The 23690-nt window shown below is 36.3% G+C and overlaps 1 protein-coding gene across 1 annotated transcript; it reads right to left on the bottom strand.

Moving 5' to 3' along the window:
- Nucleotides 1-313: 313 nt before the first annotated feature.
- On the bottom strand, nt 314-10826 carry LOC115993559 (probable inactive receptor kinase At5g10020). Its single transcript, XM_031117497.1, is given in 4 exon segments — nt 314-1130; nt 7073-8587; nt 9556-9685; nt 9687-10826. Coding segments are annotated over 4 exon segments (3039 nt in total). The 5' UTR covers nt 10503-10826; the 3' UTR covers nt 314-552.
- Nucleotides 10827-23690: the final 12864 nt, after the last annotated feature.

Below are 23690 nucleotides of genomic sequence, written 5' to 3'. Positions count from 1 at the left end.
ACATCAAGACTACCACGCATTCTTGGTGTGATGGTTACTCTACAAATACAAGTGCATGTGAAGTGTTAAGGGCAAGAGCCAAAGTTCAAATCTCCAAGAAGAAGGTTTAGATACATATACACTTACTCCCTTCCCCCTAACTAATTTTAAAAACATCCAAATAAAGTGGAGGATAATCATTCTCCTCTACTCTCCTCTCCATTACTCTACTCCCCTCTACTCTTCTCCCTCTCTAAACTTCCAAACAGGCTATTAAATTATGCTACATTAGAATTCTATCTCAATATGAAGAAAAAAAAAAGGGACATATCAAGAACCCAATGAATCACAATCCTTTTTCCACTTTAGATCAAACTCAAGCACTATCAAATAATCAATGGATGGCATGTCTCTTTACAAGATCTTCAAAATAACAAAAGAATGTGATAATTAGCCCAAAATCAGAAGGCTTGAAACCAATTAAGGGGGAAAGAATGGAGGAAAAAACAACAATTGTGTCAAGGAACGAGAAAGGAAAAAAAAAACTAATTCCAAGACGCATGTACAAAAATTTCAGATAGATATAGAACAGAGCTCGTCAAAGATTTGTCTGATGTTAGGCCTCTCATTTACGGGGAGAATACACCGAAGTGATACTCCAAGCAATTCATCCATTGCGTTGGAGGGTTCTTCCCCACCTGCAATGTCTCTGTCAATACAGTCCATTCTCCGTCCTTCCTGATCACATAATCGAACCCAATCTGTAAGGTCAACAGCCCCCGACTGGCCCGATATTATGTCACCCGCACTTCTCCTGGTTAACAATTCCATTAGAATCACCCCAAGTGCATACACATCGGCCTTGAATGATGGGACTGGCTTAACTGCAGTAGCAAGTTCTGGAGCACAGTATCCAAGCGCTCCCAGATTTAATATTTGCTCTGCAATGCCAGCTGCCGTCATCAGGCGGTGGAGACCATAATCAGTAAGGCGAGCAGTGTAATCAGGGCCTTCCAAGAGTATATTTGTTGGTTTGAGGTTTCCATGAGGCAGGCCTCTATCATGAAGGTATAACAGGCAGTTTGCAATTTCAGTGGCAACTTTTAGTCTTTGACTGAAAGATAATGGGGAGTATCTCCGAGGTGTGGTTTCTGCATGACATACATATGGAAAAATAAAACTCAAAAACTAAGAGAAAGTTCGTTGCATGAAAAAATACTCCTGCATAGTGTAAAAGCATGTGGAAATCAACATTGCCAGACTATGGTAGGTATGAAACCCCATTCTGTGTCCTGTAATGCTTCTAAAACAGATGTAGCCTTGGGCACCTCAAAAACTGAAGCTTATAGCCTACCAACATTTACAACAACTAAACACTAGGGAAAGTAGCAGTATCCCTGTTATACACAAACGCCAGCAGCTTTGTTAACTACCATACACTATTAACCAAGTTGTCAGGCATATGACATTTCCCCAAGAGGTAATAAAAAACAACAGGAGATACAATCCTACTTTAGACTAGTGACTTCTGCATCATTCTAACAATGAGTAATCACCACCAAACATTTATTCATTAATTTTTCCTTAAAACCCAGGCTGTGTCATAGTCTGCAACATGAACTATGACACTGCACTTCTACATGTGTCATACCATAGTTATCGAGTGCCCTCACCACCTATGAACTAAAAACTGTATAATGCATCATGATTCACGGAATTCCTACAATCCAATTCCCCAAAATCGACAATCACAATGTACTGTGTTTATGATAGTTCATCATTACTGAATAAAGAACGAATTTTTGGCTAAAACTTTGAAAAATAATTCATTATATATAAGGATGATAGAGAAGAAAGAAAAAAGAGCAAAGACCAGTGATTGATTAATTTTATGTGCTTATACATTAAGAATTATTTACTAACCCATGTATGTAGATAACCATGTTTGTCCACATAAGTACATATACATATATACATTCATGCAAATTGAACCGAAGAAACACAGACCCCATATAACAAAAAATCTAGGACTCCTCCTGACATACCGTGCTGAGTATGGGTGCATACCAAGTTCAAACTTTGTCCAGACCTAACTGAAGCTAGAATATGGGGCACCAGCCAAGGCAACTCTTTTCTTTACCAAAGGAGCAACTATTTATGCCCAAGTTTCTCTTTTCAAAAGCTAAAATTTTCACCAAAACCTTATTTAATACCAACAACAACTCTCTCACAACTGCCTGCATGAACTAAGGTACCAAATCATATCTAATGAAAAGATTATTAGCAAGCAAGAATTGCCAGTGTCTAAAAATCCATGCAAAGTTTACTCCCATGGGACCAATATCTACAAGATAACTCCAAACCATCATTGAATCTATATTTTCCCAGGTAAAAAGGTCTGCTAATTAAATAATGGGTAAAACTTAGGTACAATACCTTAAATGCAGTAAATTAGGTTCCCCAATTGAATCCAAATACTTGGTTGTTTTGAATTTAATTGTCTTTGAAAAAAAATAGCACCATTCGTGTCTTATTGGTCAATGCTACCAAGTGTTCGAATTTAATTGGAGAACTAATGTACTGCACCTAAGGTACTGTAACTAAGTTCTACCCTTAAATAACCCAGCAACAATATCATTTATAGTGATAGAGCATTATCACCAAGAGATCATTCCTTTACTGTTTAGATTTATAAATCAGGTCTTTCAACTAAAGGTCTCACTCAAAAACCATTCCTTTTCTTATCGCTTTATTGTGAATACCACACACATTGTTGCCAGAAAATTATGAAAATTATGAAATATATTATCTAATGACAGCATGACGCTGAAGGTGATCAACATCAACTTACAAAGATATCAACAAGATAACAGTTTGGATTTCTAAGTTCCAGATATTCAACATGCCATTTATTGGAAGGCAAGTAATGCTTCCATGAATACCAATTATTGCTGGCTAATAAAATCCATTCTAATTTAATAAAAATGTGTTTTGTTAGGCAAGCTCAACATATTTTTCTACTCCTGGACTTTCCCTTTTCATCTTAAATGGCAATTCAGCATAACCACTCCAAACATTAAAACCCTAATCTTTTTAAATACATCCATATTCAGTAAGTCCTTTTTCCCCTTAAATTTGGAAAACAATCTCTAGGCACAACCATAATCAATCCTCCCCCAAGAGACTAATGTATTGATATTGGTCTGTAACATACAAATAATTTTTTTCTTGCCTTGTTATAAATCCTTTAATTTTAAGGAAGTTTAATGACAATAAGTAGATACTAGGGGAAGTTGACGCAGGGCAACCAAAACAAAACTAAAACAACAATAAAGTAAAGGGATATGACCTAGGAGTCAGCACCTAGGCCTTGCTTGGAGTCAACACCAAGCAGGGAAACCACTAGGAGTTAGCACCTAAAGTAAACCTGGAGTTAGCACCAGACCAAACGGCCATTTTTTTCATTTATCAAAATATCAACTATCTCCTCAAAGAGTATAATAGGTTGCTTATAAAGGATTACTAAACCCTAGTTCTAATTGGCTAGGAAACCCTAATTGCTTTATTATGAAAATAACCTTGCTTCCAAATTAAAATATTAATAGCCTAATAAACTACTAGGACCCCAAACATAAAAAATACAATTAACTTGCAAACATAAATAATACTAAATAAAAATCTTCTTGCGTTTCCTACATCATTCTCCTCTGGTTGGAGAAAACTCAACCTCGAGTTTTAAAGCATTGAAGGATTAGGATGCTAATAAGTAACACTTGCTTCAAGTTTGGAATCACCTTAGGGAGCACAGGGAAAAGGAAAACCTTGAATTCCACCACATCAAACTCATTTGGAATAACAAAATTAATGTGTGGAATCAGTATAATCTCGTCTTGAACCATAGGAAGCACTATGGTTTTAGCCTTTTCTACTTCACCAAGATGTAGATCTTCAAGGACTGTGGAGGGTTGATCAAAAGCACGTTCAACAACTTCAACTTTCACATCATGTGCACCCTCAAGCTTGCTTGGAAGTTTTTGAGTGGGTGCCATTATCTTTTCTAGTTGGGCATTAATCCTAGTGATTATTTGCTCACCCAATGTCCACGAAATAGGTGAAACATTCTGATTTGCCTTTCTTACAATAGCAAAAAGTGAACTGAGAAGATCCAAGGAAATGTCTTCACTTTCATCTATGACCAGATTCATAATTGTTTCTATGGTTGAAAGTACAGCAGGTGGATGGTTGGACCTAATTATCTTCAAGAAACTTTGAAACAGTTCAACAACCAATGCATCACACTCAAGATCCAATATCACCAAGCATAACTTGACCTTTGCAATGGTATCAAGAATTCAAACCACCTTCTTATAAGAGCAAGTAGACACATGAGGCATATTTTCAAATGCTGCCACAATAAACTGAAATATTTCTTTCATTTGCTCATCCTTACATGGGGCATCTGGTGATGTTATCCTTGTAATCTCAATAATGCAAGATACAACTGAGACCTTCACATCTATTTCAACATGTCTCAAAAGTTTATTAGTGATCAATGCCTTCACTAAGGGGAAAAGTGCATCTCGCATTGATTTGGATGGTTCTTGCTCCACATATGCTAACAAATTTTCAACTTCATCAAGAAGAGTGAGAAGATCATCAATGGAGGAAGGAGGGTTAAGGAGTCTATTCCTAGCCTCCTTAATTTGCTTTTCAAATTATCTATCTTTAAGCTGCTTCTTAAGCTTTCTATCAAAGGAAGTCATTTTCCAGCTCCAACTTAGAGGCACAATACACAAAGACTAAAACATAATTTTCTGCCTTTTTATTATTGGTCAGGCAAGGTTTTATGGTTTGGAATAGTACTAGGTTGTCAAACAATAGGCTTAGGCTTGCATTTGTTAGGAAATGGGGCTGAGGGGCGGACTTTTAGGACTTTTAAAGGGAAAATTGGGCCAGGTAAAGTTTTTTTTTTTTTTTTTAACAGGTTTGTGCTGGGGTTAATGGGTCGGTCACAAATTATGTTTCACGTGAGGTCATATGGATTGGGTATTGCAAAGAGAAGTGTGCTGGGATTTTAGGATTTTAACACAGGCTATTTACGAGTTACCTTACAGGATCGGGTTGAGCTTGGTGTCGCAATTGGGTTTGGCAAAGTCTAGACCACGGCTCTCATGATTCTGGTGGGCTTGCGGCGGCACGGAACAGAGGTGATGGTGGTGGTGTGCTAAGCAAACTTCATGAAAGAATTTGACCAGATCTTACTGTGGGCGTTTGTTGGTGGTGGTGTGGTGCGACGGCAGCGATGGGCTCTTATCTCTCTTCTCTCTTTGTGGTTGCAAGGGATTTGGAGACTTGATTGTGGGTTCTGCACTAGAGGTTTCTGGTTGGCTTCAAAATCTGGGTTTTTTTTTTTTTTTTTTTTTGGGTGATATTTTTTGGCTCTTTCCTGTGGTGATGCTTCAATAGATCGGTGTTTGCTCTGATACCAAATATGACGCAGGACAACTAAAACAAAACTTAAACAACAATAAAGTAAAGGGATATGACCTAGGAGTCAGTACCTAGGCCTTACTTGGAGTCAGCACCAAGCGAGAAAACCACTAGGAGTCAACACCTAGAGTAGACCTGGAGTCAGCACCAGACCAAAGAAAGACCAAACGGCCATTTTTTTCATTCATCAAAATATCAACTATCTCCTCACGGAGTACAATAAGTTACTTATAAAAGGATTACTAAACCCTAGTTATAATTGGCTAGAAAACCCTAATTGCCTTATTATGAAAATAACCTTGCTTCCAAATTAAAATATTAATAGCCTACATAAAAAATACAATTGACTTGCAAACATAAATAATACTAAATAAAAATCTTCTTGCGTTTCCCGCATCAGAAGTACATAGGAAAGCCAGGGAGGTTATGCTTGTATCAAAAGCCTTACCAAAATAGAAGTACCTGGTTCATTTAACAAAAAATTTCCTCAAGTTGCACATGCATCCTTTTAGGGGCAAAAGTTTGTCTGTGGCAAAAGATCTATGCCAACTAAGCACTAGAAGTTAATCTATTGCTCCATCTGCAGAAAACTGGATTAGCCTACAAGAATGTAATATTATCAAAGCCTAGAGTGTTATGTAACAACACCCACTTTCCCAGTTAAGTTTCCACTGTATAATTACAGTGGAAGGACTGCATGTATAATTACACTAGAACACATTCAAAGATATCAACGTCTAGCAGAATGAAATATAACCATGTGTTGATCTTATAATCTCCCATTCTATGCTTGGATATACCATATTCACAAAGCAATTAGTAGAATATTTATCCTGCACGCACTAAGATGCTACAAGACAAAACCCAACCATAATTGGTGCAAGCTTAATAGACAACTATCTATGTAAACTTAAAATGGGACAGGACCTCTCTTCCACTTAGGCTACATCCACTGACACTAAATCCTGGTGTTTTTTCTGACTAATTATAACAGCTTAAGCTGAAATAGAGAGGTAGGGACTAGGGAGAGTAGATATTTTTTGTAACTTAAGAGAATAAGATGTTTTCTTGTAGATGGAATTTTTAACTATATGTTCAAACAAACACATCTTAGAAATTGACAAGCACTTCACCACAACTTAAAAAAAGTACTATATTTTTAATAAATAAATAAATAAAGAAAGAGAGACTACTTAGTGATACTTATTCCAAGAAAGTTTAACTATTATAATATTATCATAAGAATTGCCCAAAATACATCCATTATAGGACATTGGTCCAGATATAATGACATGTAACAGGTGAACTTTTGAAATCAAACGGCAAAGCTCTCCACAAGAGTCCCACGTTGAAATCAAAAACCTGAACATGTGCCACAATTGACATGGGCTTACCACTCCTCCAAGGACTGACACAAAGCATAAAACAGTCTATGTTAAAAGCAATTATAAAATCTTCAAACATGCCTGATTTACATGATGTTGAAAAAATCAAGTTAAGATAAGGCATTTCATGGACTTGGCAGGAAAAAGACAATTTACAAAGATAAACATCATAGATATACCCATCAAGAGAGAAGAAAAAAAAATTCTAGAGCTCTTACCATAAAGATGTAGGGCTAAGCTATCTCCCCGCACATAATCTGCTAAAAGAAGCCTCTCTTGTTCTCTGGGCCCCCAATAATATGCTCGTAATGGAACAATGTGTGGATGCCTTATAGAGCCAATCCTTTTAACTTCTCTAGCTAATTCTTTCTTATGCTTGACCAGTCCCACCCGTAACCACTTCACAGTCAACATATGTCCATTATCTAGAGTAGCTTTGTACAGGGTACCATGGCTGCTTCTGCCAAGTACTTCTGCCGGAGCACGAGATAAGTCCTCAGCAGTGAATGCAAGTGAAGTATCCAAGAAGAACAATTCTCCAGCAAATCTATCTGGTGAGTAGACATCCAACATCACAGGTTGTTCAGACCCCTCTATAAAACGTGGTGAGGAAGATAATGGCGAACCTGGGGAGGATCTCCTTCCAGATGTGGCAGGATTATGATCTAGCACATTCGAATTCACAGTTGCTGAAGTAGCTGATACTCCCTCAGGTAAAACATGCTCAACTGTTTCAGTCAGGAACTCTGTCTGCCCAGGTAATGACCTTGGATTTGAAGTCAGCAAGTGATCATTTGAAAAACTCATGGAAGTTGGCCGGGGCTCAACATTTCTGTGAAAATTGAAGAGGGAAGGCCGAGTAAACCTTCCTAACTTAACATCTCTCCCTGTATTTTGATCATTAAATCCACTTCTTCCATGAAATTCTTTAATATGTGCTTTGTGATAAGCCACTAAAACAAAAACAATCATCACAGCAGCACCAACAGAGGCAAGAATGATTGCTAACCTAATATTCCCTTTGGACTTCTCATGTTTCTTTTGACCAGAAAGGTGATCTGGCACACCTTTGCCTAAGTTGAGATCCTTATTTCCAGCAAATGAAGATTGAGGAAAATGTTTTAAATTTTCTGGAATGTTGCCTGATAGATCATTGTCTGACACATTAAATACTTTAAGGCTGGATGGAAGGTTATCAGGGATATTACCCGTAAATTTGTTGACAGATAGATCAAGGTACTCCAGGCTAGTGAGTTTACTCAATTCAATAGGTAGCTGTCCTGAAAAGTTATTCCTTGCTAGATTCAGTAATCTGAGACTGGGGATGTTTCCTATGTCTGAAGGCAAGACACCTGTAAAGTAATTAGCAGAGAGATCAAGATACTCTATCCGCAGATTTGTTGTTTGAACTAATAATTCACTTGCATGTGAGCCTTGAAGAGGAATTGGACCCGAAAAATTATTTCCTGAAAGATTCAAGCTTGTCAAGGTCAATGACGTGAAGAAACTACTAGGAATCGACCCACTAAGTTCATTTAAACTGAGGTCAACTGAGGACAAAGTAGAATAGATCCCCAGACCTGAAGGCAAGGTTCCTGACAGTTTGTTTGAACTCAAATCAAGAACCTGTAGTTCAGAACTCCAATTTTGCATAATTGATATGTCACCAGAGATCATATTTGTTGAAAGATTCAAAAAATTCAAACTTGTGGAGTTAATTCCAAGAAGTGAACCTGTATATATACAAATGGAAAAATGTCAATAGTTTCAGATACATGATTGAGCTTATATTCAGATAATGAGAACTACAAGACTCACAACCACCTAGTTTCTAACAGGATGTAATACCAATTTTCGATCGGTACAGAAGGACACTTAGTTACTAATAAAACCAGACATGCATGCAGAGAAATGGGTTTCACCAGAAACGTGGAAAAAAAAAAATTTAAAAAAAATTCAGAAAAGTGAAGAGTCAAAACATGATTACTTTAATATAGAATACACAATAAACACAAAACAAGTATATCCAAGCTAGAAGCAATGATATAAATTATTCACAATCATTCCATAAGAGAGTTTCCAGTATGAGACCATATGAAATTGGTCTATCACTGTTCAGGAGCATATAAGAAATCTTAGCATTAAACCAGCACTCTTACCAGCAAGAGGAACTACGCCAACTCTCAGCTTTCAAACCATAGATCATTATTGACTCCATGGACACACTCCCACGATTATAACATTCCTTATAACCCCCAAAAATAGGGGTGTGGGCGGTAATAAACCATGAGTTTTACTTTCAGAAAGTAAGGCTTTTGGGGCTAGGCTTAAGCATATTAGTTCATGATAAATTCAGACACAAATCATATGTCTTGAGTCATACCTAGTAATGTTTATATATATATGGCATCTACTGCATGAAGATTGTTCTTTATATAAGCCTAGTAATGGGTTTATATTTGGTAACTTTGGTGTAGAAGAATTTAAACATAGTAAAATTGATAAAACTTTGGACCTCCATCATCTAAAACCCAAAAATTCAAATAGCCATAGCACACCTAACTGGGTTGACTTAACAATATCTCAAATTTCCAACATGCTATAATGACATAATTTGAACAAAACAAGCTCTCACACACATTTTTCCCAAAGCTACAAAAGCAATGAACTGTGCAAACGAAAAAGAATTTAATTCTTTTACCTGTAAACCTATTGCCACTGAGATCTAATTCCTCCAATGCCACAGAACTCTCTAACAACTCCTCTTGTATCGACCCAGAAAATTGGTTCCTTCCCAACCTCAAAATCCGCAATCTTGGCATCGAACTCCAATGAAGGAAGCTCTCCAGTAATCTGATTATCTCCTAAATCCAAAACCTCCAAGTTCCGAAACAATTGTACTGAGTCACTCGCTAAAAACCCACCGCTCAAGTTGTTGTGGCTCAAGTCCAAGTGACGAACTGTATTGGCTAAGCTGGTAATAACACTGGAATTCGTTGAAATCGAACCGAAAAACTCGTTGAAACTCAAATCCACGTACTCCACATTCCTCAACTCCAATAACAATTCGGCAATGTCGCCCCATAGACCATTTCCGTGCATATCCAACGTTTTCAATTGCTGTAAGTTCTGGATTCCGCTCGGAAACCCACTGGAGAAGTTGTTTTGAGAGAAATTCAAGTAATTCAATCCCCAGAGATCGTTAATCCGGGCCGGGATCGGGCCGTAGAAGCTGTTACTGGATAGATCCAAATACTGCAAAGTAGTGATCGTGCCGAGAACCGGCTCGACCCGGCCGGTGAAGTTGTTTCCGGCGAGGCTGAGGTTTCTGAGCGCTTTGAGTTCAGTGAGGGCGTGAAACTTCAACTCGCCGGCGAGTGCGAGACCGTCGAGGACGATAGCGGTGACATTGCCGGAGCCTGCGCCGTCGTCGCCTTCGCAGTAGACGCCGTGCCAGGCTGAGGGACAGTCATTGGCGTCCAAAGATGCGACGGTAGCCGTGTCCCAAGACGAAACGACACCGTGGGGGTCAAGCTGGATCCCTTTCTTGAATTCGAGTAAGGATCGGAGCTCCGAGTTGGAGGCGGAGTGAAGTAGTGGAGGTAGAGAGAGAGTGAGAAGAAGAAGAAGTGTGAGTGAGAGATTCATTGCACACTCAGCAAAAAAAGAAATGTAAGAAACTAAACAAACCTTTCCTTATTATAGATTCATTGAGACACAGTGATAGAGTATTCGAAACCCTAGAATGAGAGAGTTAGGGTTTAGAGAGAGAATATAAGTCCGTTAAAAATGGCGGTCTGGGAGTCAGGTGGAGAGTGTTGGTTGGTGAAGGAGAGTCAGTAGAGTCTGTAAATGACAAGTTTCCCTGTAACACTCTCTTTCTCTCTTCTCTCTCTTTCTTTCTTTCTTTCTTTCTCTCTGTGTTTTTGTGTGAGTTGAGTGAGTGTGTTTTTTACACTCTGTGCGAGCGAGGCTTCAGCTCAGCTCACATGGTTTACTGTTTTTTTTTTTTTTTTTTTTGGTTTGGGTGGATGGGGACTGTTTACCGTTATGTTAATTGTTAACGCCGTTAATAATAATCAACTGGTTCATTTCGGTTTCTTGGACCACTGGAGGAGAGGTCAAAGTTGCACGTGGCTACCAGATGTACTCATGGGTTGTTTGTTTTTTTGCTTGCCTCTACCACTACTTATTTTTTATCATTTCCATCAAGGATAACTACAAGAGATAAAGACAGAGAAGGAATTAGCTTTCTATAAAATATTTTTAACTTTTACAAAATTATTTTATTATTTCCATCAAGGATAACTATGAGAGAAAAAATATTTTTAAATATTTTCACCGCTTATAAAAATATATGTAATATGAAATTTTTTCAAATATAAATTACCTAAATTAGTGGCTATCACTTGACGATTGGCCGGCCACCAAATAGAGGGAGAGCTATAGTATTTTTTTTTTTTAAATGTCTTGTCAAGTTTTTTAACATAAAACATATTATAATGATTTTATAATTAATAGAAATCATTTTTATATTTGTCCAAATTTTACAATAAAACGAACATGCTAAAATGGTGAAAATATTTTCCATAAATCTCAATATTATATATATATATATATATATATTATTATTTTGATCTATGATGATTTGACATCTTAATTGTGGGGACCGTTCGATTAATGGGCCCATAGGGTTCAGAATTGATTCAGGGTTGTTAGGGCCCGTGGCCCATCCAAGGACGTGTACCCGTCCGAGGATGCCATACTTCCTCGGCAATATGCGTCCGAGAACGATCGCGTCTAGGACGATCGGGACGTGGTCTTACTGCGATCAGATCTCAGAATTAGGTCATCGTAAAGGATAAGAGTAACCGACTAAGGATGAAAGAGATAAGGCAAACAAATATCTGTAACTACAGCTGCCTCCACATTAATGACCTCTCAACCAACTCTCTGGCCGCATTAATGTGGAGGTGATACCTGAACAGTAAGGAAGCAACCTTACAGCTGCCCATAGGAAGTTCCAAGAGGTGCCAGATGGGACAGAAAGAAATCCTCCGGACCCAACCTACACGTGTGCGGTAAGGATGAAGCGCAAAGGGGAGTATATAAACTAAAAGAAGAGCGCCAAAAAGGGGGATCGGAACAGAAAAAGAAAGTAGAAGAACAGACGTAAACAAAAAAGAAGAAAGTTAGAGAAGAGAAAAGGAGTTGCTCTAGTCACTAAAGAAAAACATTCATTGTACCAACTGAAAAACCTTGAACGTTCTTGAGAGTGAATCTTTTGAAGAGAGACCACAGTTAACCTAGTTCTTTACACCCACGCTCTAAAAATCATATTATCTGGGCCTTTTACGTGCGAACCCAATACTGTTTAGGTTCGTTACTAAATCGTGTCCTTACATTAATCATTGTAAAAATGTGAAATTTTATTGTGTTTGTCAAATAACTTGTATTTCACAAAAATAGACTAGACTAATTCTTAATCTGACAAAAAAAATTTTAAAAAAAATTCTTGTGTACTGTGTAGTGTATGTCGGTATGTCCCTCATTTCTATGTGTGTGTATTCTATGGTTATATCCCATTTGCAGGAGAAATTGATTATGGCTATATTTCAACATTTCAGTGTAATACAACAGTACAATGTATTTTTTTTTTTTAAAGGGAACTGTACAATGTATTAAAATGCTAGCTCAATTAATTAATAATCCAAATGAAATTGTACTTACATTCTAAATTTGCAGCAAGTGTAATTCTAATTGCCATATTATTATTATCTTTTTGCATAATTCATTTTCATTTTGTTTAGCTTATGCATTGAGTGGAACATTCTAATACAAAAATAAATAAACTATTACAATCTTACAAAATGAATCATGTTTGGACCGCTAAATTTGTTTGATTTATTGTATTGTTTGCACTATGCAGCATTAAAATATGAACCGTAATATGAAAATCAAGGATAAGACAAATGAGTCCCTCAAAAAAAAAAAAAAAATGATAAGACAAATGAAGCAGCCCTTAGCATCTCCTATGTCAATCTTGGAAAATTTTATTCATATTGGAATGAAAATTTATAAAATAATATTCGATCATTTTCTTATCTTACTCATCAGCTTTTTACTCATCTAGCACTTATAATATTTTCAATAGAGATATTTAAAATTTAAAATTTAAATCCGTACATCATCAAGCACCTTATTACTCATTTAACACTTGTAATATTTCTAACAGAGATATCTAAGATTTAAATCCGTACACCATCATCAACGAGCTACGTACAATAATAATAATAATAAACATTTTCTTAAGTTAATCTTTCTCCCACCAACAACAACCAATGGAAACATCCATGGCCAAGCTGTGATTAATCCCAGAAATATTAATAAATTTATTGTGTCGGGACCGACCAATGGGGTGTGTTCTTGGTATATAAAGTTGAAACAGAGAAGCAAATTTTTTTAACAAATATGGAATGGTAGTCATGTTATGTAATAGTAGTTGTGGCACACAGCTAAGCTAAGTGACACGCATATTAACGCCGTGAAGGCCGAGGAGTCAAGGTCAAGGAGCGAGGTTCAGTGCATGTTTGGAATGGTGCAACTATAAACAAACTATAATCATAAATCAAAAATTGATGATGGGTGTCTCTTTCTCTTTCACTACCAATAAAATGCAATTTTCAAATACACAAAATTTGACATTCCATTTTCCAACTGTATGTTAATTGGATACTCTTTTTTAACACTATGATTGCATGCAAGAAAAGCAAAGATATGTTTGGATTAGGATTGCATTAATGGCTGGTATATACAAAAGAAAGAAAAAGAAAAATACACTAATTGACCCTTTTATCCTCGTTTATATTATGACAAACTTTTTTTTATTTTTTTTGGGTTGCAAAGGAAAAAATGTGGAGCATATATGAAAGGCATATGAGTAATTTCAAAACAAAAGAATCAAATGTTGGAAACAACAAGTTTTCTTTCTTCTCCCTTCCATCTATTTCGGTGAACACAAATCAATAGGTCCAAATAGAAATGAAATTAAGTCATTGTCAATGTATTGTAGAGAACCTAAATTCAAATATCTCCTTTTCACTTTGTTGTAACTTGTAAGTCTGTATATGTATTGGAAATTCAGTCTTTTCCCTCTTCATTTTTTTCTTCATTATTTTTTTCCATTCAATCACATGGTCTCATTTGGAAAATTGTTAGTTAACTATTGCATTTATAATAAACTATCTATTTTATATTATAATGAGACAAGACTAGGAGTTGACAGATGTCATTGTATACATTTCATAATTAGAATAAATAGTCCAAAGAAATAACAATTCTTAATTTTCTTTTTAAATTGTTATTATTAAAAAATCCAAAGTGTTTTGATAGAATTTGGCATGAAATTACCATAAAGTTGTTATTCTAAAAAAAAAAAGTATGGATCGTTTCTGAAAAAGAAAAATGGATCACCCCGCAGCCATGGGAGGGAAGAATTTGGAGAGAGGGAGTTTCATTATTCTTTACATAACTTTTTTTTTTTTTTAATATTCCTTACATAGTAATTATCATCCCTAAATTTAAGAGAAAACAAATCACCATAAAAACTGTGCAAGAAGAATAACATTTGAAAGGTTGCGAATATCACTTTTATTAAGGACTATTTACTTGTTAAAAGAAAGAAGACACGCAAAACAATCCCTAGTGATCTTGCCTGTTAGAGTTGATTTTTGTGATGTTTAGCAAAGTAATTTGAGATCTATCGAGTGATATGCTCAGGTTTCAAAGGTGAGTAATTCTTGACTTGCAAGATTTATGTCGATGGATCAACACGACTGAAAAGTAAAGTTGATGTTGGTGGATAGCAATTTGATTGTAGAAACTAGGAACACCAAAGCAGAAGAGGGATTATTAAAACCTTGGTTCTTTTATAACATGTTAGAATAATTGTATATTATAAAATAAGACATATAATATAAGCGTCGTCCAAGTAAAGGACAATGGCTTGTGCTCAGGCCTATACGAATCTACAATCAGATATGCTCTAACATTTTTTTTTCTTTTCCTTTTTTCTTTTTTTTTCCTTTTTATCTGACAAGGTGGGGATGTGGGATTCAAACATAAGTTCTCCTTGTATTGAGAATAGAATAATGACACTAAGGGTCTGTTTGGATACTATTTATTATTAAAAACTTAAAACTTAAAATTGAAAATACTATAACAAAATAATTTTTAAATGTATGAATAGTACCGTGGGACCTAATTTTAAAGTTTTTTTTACTGAAAAAAGTACTTGTGAGTACTCGTGAACCATGCACGGGACCCACTGTTTTTCAGCAAAATGTAGAAACGCACACTAAGCCACAAGACTATTTGCCTACTGTGCTCTAACATTGCCAATGGACTCATATGGCATTTCATTTGGAAGGGTTTTACCCTAGAGACACAATTTGTGCTCGAATGTTGGGTCAAGGCCCATAAGATCAAAGGCTAGCTTAGCTTAGATTTCATGTTTGATTGACCATAATCGGGCACAATCAATGACTGCTACCATCAACTCGACCACATGTCATAGCTCAGCCACACATATCGAACTAAATATAGCATCCAATCTACGTTAGAAATCTACTCAATCAAAGACCCAGCCAAGAGTGCCCTAGCTCCCTCTAAACAGGTTAAAGGTGAAGTACCCTGCCTAAAAAGAAATCTACGTAGAAATTCATTCTCTCCCACATTAGTATTTATTGCATCCACTTATTGTCAACATCATTAAAAACTATTTGATAGAAGCCACCGCTTTGTAGGGGACAACAACGCATTTTCACATCCTCTCAACTAATCCAGTGAACAATGAGATGTAAGGCCTATTCTCGATTTTGGGAAAGGCTCTTATTGACCCAACTCAACAATACCACTTCAATTTACAAAAAATGTACACACATATAAATAGTTAAATACCACTCCTAAGTCCTAATCCTCTCCAAAATCCTTTTCCTAACTTGATTATGAGAGCTCCTTTAACTAGCCTCACTAATTGGTCTCCAAAGTAGTGAATAAGTTTCATGTTTCTATCTTAACAACTACTTGATTCGGTGAGTTAGAGCTTAGCCAAAGTCCTTATTCCATAAAATTTGCTTCTAACTATTACACAATCACTTATTAACAATAAAAATAGAGGGTCAAAATTTGTGGATTGAAATTTCACAATTCACAAATAGTATATAACCTATAAAATTACAATAGTGGCCCAAAAATTAGGAAACAAAGAAATGAGGAGAAGGAAATCTGGGCCCCCATCGAAGGACAAGTCCTTTTGCCTTGGTGCTGAGGCCCCCATGAAGGATACGAGGGGGATTCGATTCTCTCGTACTAATTTGTCCGAAGGAAGAAATAGTTGTGTTTGGACGGTTACGATTTATTAACAAACTAAACAAAGTACAGGTCAACCATGGCAGATTATGATAGTGAAGTCTCAAAAAAATTTTAAAAAAAAGGTACTAGGGTCAAATAGTGGCTAAACACGATCGATCTCTGTCTTGATGATTATGTCCAGCTCCTTTAAAAGAATATCATTCTTCTTTTTTTTCTTTAAGAAAAGCATTTTACAGTTACTTGGGGTCAAGTTTTGCTAAAAATTATTTGTAAGAATTGATATTTGAATAAATAATTAAAAGGGAATTAAGACCTGTTATTTTATATAAGTTGGATTGAATACATGAAACTTACAACCCATTTTAATGTGTTAACTTTGATCTAAACTCTCATTTCATCACACTGAAAAGTTATTTTGATGTAAATGTCCTTTGGCTTTTGCTTTGTAGAGTTGTAAGACTTTTGTTCTTAATCAAGCTGCTGGTATTTCAATAAATAAATAAACCTATCATCTCATCAAAAAAAACTTTATATTTTGACTAACTCTTAAAGTCTAGTTAACTTTGGTCAAATTATATATTAAAATCTTAACCTAATCTAAATAAAAATTTCACTTAAATTCATTTTTCGATGTAACGCAAATAATATCGAGTTGTCTTAACCTAATGTGAGTTCATAGAGTATATAAAGCACATCAAACCATATTATATTTAACGAATTCAATTAATGAATGTGAGATTCTCACAAAAAAAAAATAATGAATGTGACATTCAAAATTGTACTAAAATAACAGTTTAAAGGATAAAAGAATAATAGTATATATATATTCTGCACAAAATCTTAATTTTTGTGTGGTATTAAAAAAAAAGTTACAACTTCTACAAAAAAAAAAAATTAAAATTTTGTACAAATAACATTGTTTATGCATGTATCAACATTTGACTAAAACAAAATAAATAAAGAAAATGCATACCTGATGGCACGGTGAGTCCAAGAATTAAACTATTTGAAGTTGGTTTGCTAAATTCAAAACTCTTTATTTTCTCCAAAAAAAAAAATTTCAAAACTCTTTAGGTTTTTTTTTTTTTTTTTGTTAAAAAAAAGTAAGTAAACAATCTTAGCCTTAGGAATAGTTGAGAAGAGAAGAAGGCTCTATTTCACTTTTTGCCGGCTCGGAAGTTATGCCCTTATCTTGATAAATAAAGGCAACCTTAATATTTTGAGGCTAGAAGTTTGGGTTGCACTCAGTGGGAGTGTAGGACCCGATAAGTTCCATCTTGATTTTGTGAACTTTGTTAGATTCTAATGAACTAAAAAATGTCAGTCTGATAAATTAATTTATTTTAAGTGGGTAGTAGTGGCAAGTGATCACACCATAATATTATATAGGAGGAATTAATTAATTTTAAAATGAAAGTTAATTATTTGCTCAAGAGTCATTTTTTTTAGATAAAATACATTTATTGGCGTGTGTATGTGTATATATATATTTATTTATTTATAATTATTCCTAAGAAATATGAAAAAGTCTATAAAGACTTGGACTCCTCATCCACTACATACTTTAAATTTATTCTCTCTGTTAGTGTTGGCAATGGCGGCTTAATGCATTTGGGGGTCTAAGGTGAAAACTGATTATCTTGTTTTAGATGCAAAATTCCTACTAATTAACATGAGCCACGCATAATTTTTTCTTATTTTAGAAAGTTTATAGATATAAAAAATTTGACAAAACGTTTTACACTTGTTGATATGGCAAATTGATAGTAGTAAGTAAAAAAGTAATATTAATAGTAAACTTAGATGATAACCAGTAAAAGTTTGCTAATTCAACTATTGTGAAAAATATTGTGAATTTTTTTATGTATTGCTCTCTTTTCTTTTCTTTTCTTTTGAGAATTTTAGCATTCACAATATTTTCACGACAAATGCTAGGTGTTAAGTTGTTTCTTGTTTTCTATTTGAACCCGCCACTATAATTATTTTTTGCCATCAATAACAATCTATTACTTAGTATTTGTTGTAAAAGTGTTATGAAAAATGTTGTGAACATTGCATTTCTCTCTCTTTTTTGTTTGTTTTTTATTTGATAAAAAAATATTATTTTATTTATTGGTTATAAATAACTTTATTAGTTAAAATTTGGGGTCTTTTTTTTACTTGGGGACTTAAAAGATCGCATCAATTGCATCTATCATTCCGCCGACACTAAGTGTTGATGATTCCCACCCTAATAGGATTACCAACCACACCATAGAAATAGAATCCAACAATTTACAAAGTTGGTTGTCCAATAATATTTTAGTGATTCCATGACTCCATCCCAAGCGTGTTTATTACTCCTGTATGTAATCCGTTCATAATCTATTAGAAATTAACCTTCAAACAAAAAAAAAAACAAAACCAAAAAAAAAAAAACTTTTGGAAATCTAAAATTTTCATGTCTAGCTTTATTTTTAATTTTTTATGATATTAGTATTTAATAATCATCTATAAATCAAAATAGCATTATTCAATTTTTTTTACATATTATAAAGTAATAATGCTCAAACATTGGTTCCCTAGAATATAAAGTGTTACCATGGTTACATGCAGATAGATAAGTTCATCACGGCTGGTTGCCTATCTTATCTTCTTTACTTTAAATAAAATATTAAAAAAAAAAAAAAAAGTACTAGAAATGCTCAAGCTTTATATCTGGTCTTCCTTTTCGTTTCCAGAAATTTGAAGTATTACTGGCTTTGCCTTTAATTGGAAAAATCTATATGCTCTGGGACCTGCACACTAGCTTTAGAAAAAGAAAAATGGCTTTTCCCAATATTTTGTTCTTGACCACTAGTACTCCAAAGGTATCAGGCTTGATTTATAAGCCTTAAAAAAGTCTGATCTTTAATTTCGTTACTGGATATGGAAGCAACTATTCTTAATGTTATGTCATATATGTGTCGTTGCTTTTAGGAGGAACTACCAATTTCTATTACATGAATGGTAGATTTCTCTATAAATTTAATTATTGAAGAATATAATTTTTTAAATTATTTTTTTGAAGAAGAAAAAAAAACCTACTATTAGATGATGTAGGGTCTCTATTTTGGAGCCCAAACCCAAATTGTATGGAGTCTTGGTTTAATGAGTCCAATACATTGAATTTGTAGAAAATGGGTTGAATACTTGGATCTTAGCGGATCAAACGAACAACCAACAGGTCTGGGTGATAAAGAAAGAAAGATGACATAGATTTACTAAAAAGAGACGTCCTCGGATTTTATCCAAGGGGGCTCGTTCTTCATCTATATCTCCCCCCTCTTACCAGTCCTTCCCCCCTATTTTATACTGTCTTCCTCCCATTTCCACCGTCCACATGTAGATTTAGGTTGATAATGATGATACTTGTCCCATCAGTCCTTTTCCAAAGTCATTAGGAGTGGTTGTAAAGGCTGAAAAGTAAGGTTCAGTTAGTTGCAGAGCACTTAATGTAATAGTAACAGTTTTCTCTTAAATATTTTTAGGCCTCCCTTTGTCCTTTTCCTTCTTAATACTTATCATCTTCCATGGAATGGTCCGGAGTGTCACTCTTAATGACTAACCGTCCCCTTTGTCCTCGGCCTTACCTGGCCGAGGAGGAGTTCTTTTTTGGGCTGGGCCTATAACCCAACATATATATTAGTATGGGCTCCCTGATTTGTCACCCCCACATTAGCCCTTCGGGATTCTTCTTTTCTTCTCCCTGGGAGGAAATGAGGATCTCGATATGATAAAAACCCCTTCACGCCCGTTTTTACACCATTTCTGACTGTAAGATATTTTTTAGTTTACCCAAGGCACGTTCCTAACATTTCGGTACACGAGGTACGCCTTCATTAAGGTCTTTACGAAGTGACACAAATCCAACGATTTAAAGACTTCTTTGGAAATTGAGTGGGATTCATTTCACTCATAACTCTCTTTTGAAACTTGGGCGAATTAATTTCCACCAGATTCGCCTTCTATATAAGACACCTTTGGGGAAACCATTCTACCTCATTCACAGATCCTTGAGTTCTGCGGGAACCTCAAGTTCTTATTCCTTTAAGCATTCCCAAGGACCCCACCATGATGGTGATCAAAGTCTAGGAAATGAGTTGGCTAAGGATAAAGGTGAGGGCAAGGAAAACAAGCCCTCCTCAAAAATCAAGGATGCCGCCAAGATTTAGGATAACGCAGTTAAGGCAAAGGAAGCAGAAGCCAAAGACGTTCCTTCCTTTCAATTGAGCAAGAAAGAAATCCCTCCTCCTTCAGTCAAGACCCGAAGCAGATGTAGATCGCATCAGATTTTTGGTGCGACAAAGTTTGAGTCTCACCCATTTCTCAACCTTGATAGCAGAACATCCTGTAACTAGGAGAAGAGGGGTCCATCAAGCCTTCCCACCTCTTTTTCTTTCTCATCGCCGGTACCATCCATGCTTCTTCTTCTTCTTTCTCATCGCCGGTACCATTCATACTTCCTCTTCTTTCTCATCGCCGGTACCATCCATACTAGCTCGATTGCTGCTAGAACAAGATTGTGGATCTACCATTCCTATGAGCCCCTTTTTTTTTTTTAGATAGCTTTTGAAACAGGCTCGCCTAAGCCATTTTTGTATATGATGTACTTTCCCTTTATTTAATAAAAAGAGAACTACATTTTTACTTTATGAGTCTTTCCTTTTTTGTAATAATTGCTTCATAAATGGGTGTGTTGGTATTTTTCCTTCAAACAGGGCTTAGAATTGGCGTTATTAATGGTAATGAAAAATTATCACCCTGACTTTTACCAAAACTGACAGTGGCACCCGACTGCTAATTTTAAATAAGTTAACTATGTAGGACTAATCAAGAAAATAATCGTGTGCACTATACTGTGAACAGTGCAACCATTAAAGAATGTGGAATTTAAAGTAAGTGATCCAAGGGGGCCATTGTGTACTAAGGCTCTATTCAACATTTATGATGATGTTATAGTGTTAATTCCCCTAAATCTATGGTCCAAGGGGCCATTCAGGACTTAGATTCTGTTTAAGCACTTTGAGAAGTAGTTAATTTCTCCTAAGCCTGTGGTCCGAGGGGCCATCCAGGACTTAAGTTCTATTTAAGCACTTGAGAAGTAGTTAATTTCCCCTAAGCCTGTGGTCCGAGGGGCCATCCAGGACTTAGGTTCTATTTAAGCACTTTAGAAGTGGTTAATTTCCCCTAAGCCTGTGGTCCGAGGGGCAATCCAGGACTTAGGTTTTGTTTAAGCACTTGAGAAGTGGTTAATTTCCCCTAAACCTGTGGTCCGAGGGACCATCCAGGACTTAGGTTCTATTTAAGCACTTTAGAAGTGGTTAATTTCCCCTAAGCCTGTGGTCCGAGGGGCCATCCAGGACTTAGGTTCTGTTTAAGCACTTGAGAAGTGGTTAATTTCCCCTAAGCCTGTGATCCGAGGGGCCATCCAGGACTTAGGTTCTGTTTAAGCACTTTAGAAGTAGTTAATTTCCCCTAAGTCTGTGGTCCGAGGGGCCATCCAAGACTTAGTTTCTGTTTAAGCACTTGAGAAGTGGTTAATTTCTCCTAAGCCTGTGGTCTAAGGGGTTATCCAGGACTTAGGTTCTATTTAAGCACTTTAGAAATGGTTAATTTCCCCTAAGCCTGTGGTCCGAGGGGCCATCCAGGACTTAGATTCTGTTTAAGTACTTGAGAAATAGTTAATTTCCCCTAAGCCTATGGTCCGAGGGGCCATCCAGGACTTAGGTTCTATTTAAGCACTTTAGAAGTAATTAATTTCCCCTAAACCAATGGTCCGAGAAGCCATCCAGGACTTAGGTTCTATCTTTAGAAGTAATTAATTTCCCCTAAGCCTGTGGTCCGAGAGGCCATCCAGGACTTAGGTTATGTTTAAGCACTTGAGAAGTGGTTAATTTCCCCTAAGTCTGTGGTCCAAGGGGCCATCCAGGACTTAGGTTCTGTTTAAGCATTTTAGAAGTAGTTAATTTCCCCTAAGTCTGTGATCCGAGGGGCCATCTAGGATTTAGGTTCTGTTTAAGCACCTGAGAAGTGGTTAATTTCCCTTAAGCCTGTGGTCCGAGGGGCCATCTAGGACTTAGGTTTTGTTTTAGCACTTTAGAAGTAGTTAATTTCCCCTAAGCCTGTGGTCCGATGTGCCATCCAGGATTTAGGTTCTGTTTAAGTACTTTAAGAAGTGATTAATTTTCCCTAAACCTGTGGTCCAAGGGGCCATCCAGGACTTAGGTTCTGTTTAAGCACTTGAAAAGATGTCATAGTTAGCCCCACTTCGGATCATCTTTTGATTTGTAGTGCTATTAACATGTGTCGTTCTTGGCAAAGGATTCCATGCAGCAAAACCGTACCAACTAATTTTTCATCTACGTGTTGTGCCTCTGTCATTTCGACTGGCGAAGGTTCAGCGATATCGGTTATTTGGTCCGTGAGAACCTGCCCCATGACAGAGGCACGAGATATATATTTGATACTAAAAGCCCCCAATATAGTTCCGTACAGAGCAATCTTCTACATGGCATGCGTCACAGCCAAAATGGTCCACTCCACCAATGGTCGATATATCGCTGTATTGCCTCGGTAGGTTGAGTGTTCAACTCGCTTAGAACCAAGTCCCCACAAACGGCGCCAATTGTAGGGTCTCTATTTTGGAGCCCAAGCCCAAATTGTATGAAGTCTTGGTTTAATGGGCCCAATACAATGAATTTGTAGAGAATGGGTTGGAAACTTAGATCTTAGCAGATCAGACGAACAACCAACAAGTTTGGGTGATAAATAAAGAAAAATGATATAGATTTACTAAGAAGAGACGTCCTCGGATTTTATCCGAGGAGACTCGTTCTTCATCTATATCTCCCCCCTCTTACCAGTCCTTCCCCCCTATTTTATACTGTCTTCCTCCCATTTCCATCGTCCACGTGTAGATTTAGGTTGATAGTGATGATATTTGTCCCATCAACTCCTTCCCAAAGTCGTTGGGAGTGGTTGTAAATACTGAAAAGCAAGGTTCAGTTAGTTGTAGAGCACTTAATGTAATACTAGCAGTTTTCTCTTAGATATTTTTAGGCCTCCCTTTGTCCTTTTCCTTCTTAATACTTATCATATTCTATGGAATAGTCCGAAGTGTTACTCTTAATGACTAACCGTCCCCTTTGTCCTCGGCCTTGCCTAGCCGAGGAAGAGTTCTTCTTTGGGCTAGGCCCCTAGCCCAACATATATATTGGTATGGGCTCCCTGATTTGTCACCTCCACAGATGAAATGTTTACTTTGCCAAACGTGACTAAGGGTCCATTTGGATACAGCTGAAAACTGAAAAACACTGTAGCGAAATAAATTTTAAATGTGTGAATAGTATCGTGGGACCCATTTTTAATGAAAAAGTTACTGAAAAGTGAAATTTGTGGGTTCGTGAACAGTACACAATGTGCTGTGATTGGTCCAAAAAAATT

Source organism: Quercus lobata, chromosome 6 (assembly GCF_001633185.2).
Source record: "Quercus lobata isolate SW786 chromosome 6, ValleyOak3.0 Primary Assembly, whole genome shotgun sequence".
Taxonomy (NCBI): Eukaryota; Viridiplantae; Streptophyta; class Magnoliopsida; order Fagales; family Fagaceae; genus Quercus; species Quercus lobata.
This window is presented reverse-complemented; position numbering and strand designations above follow the sequence as displayed.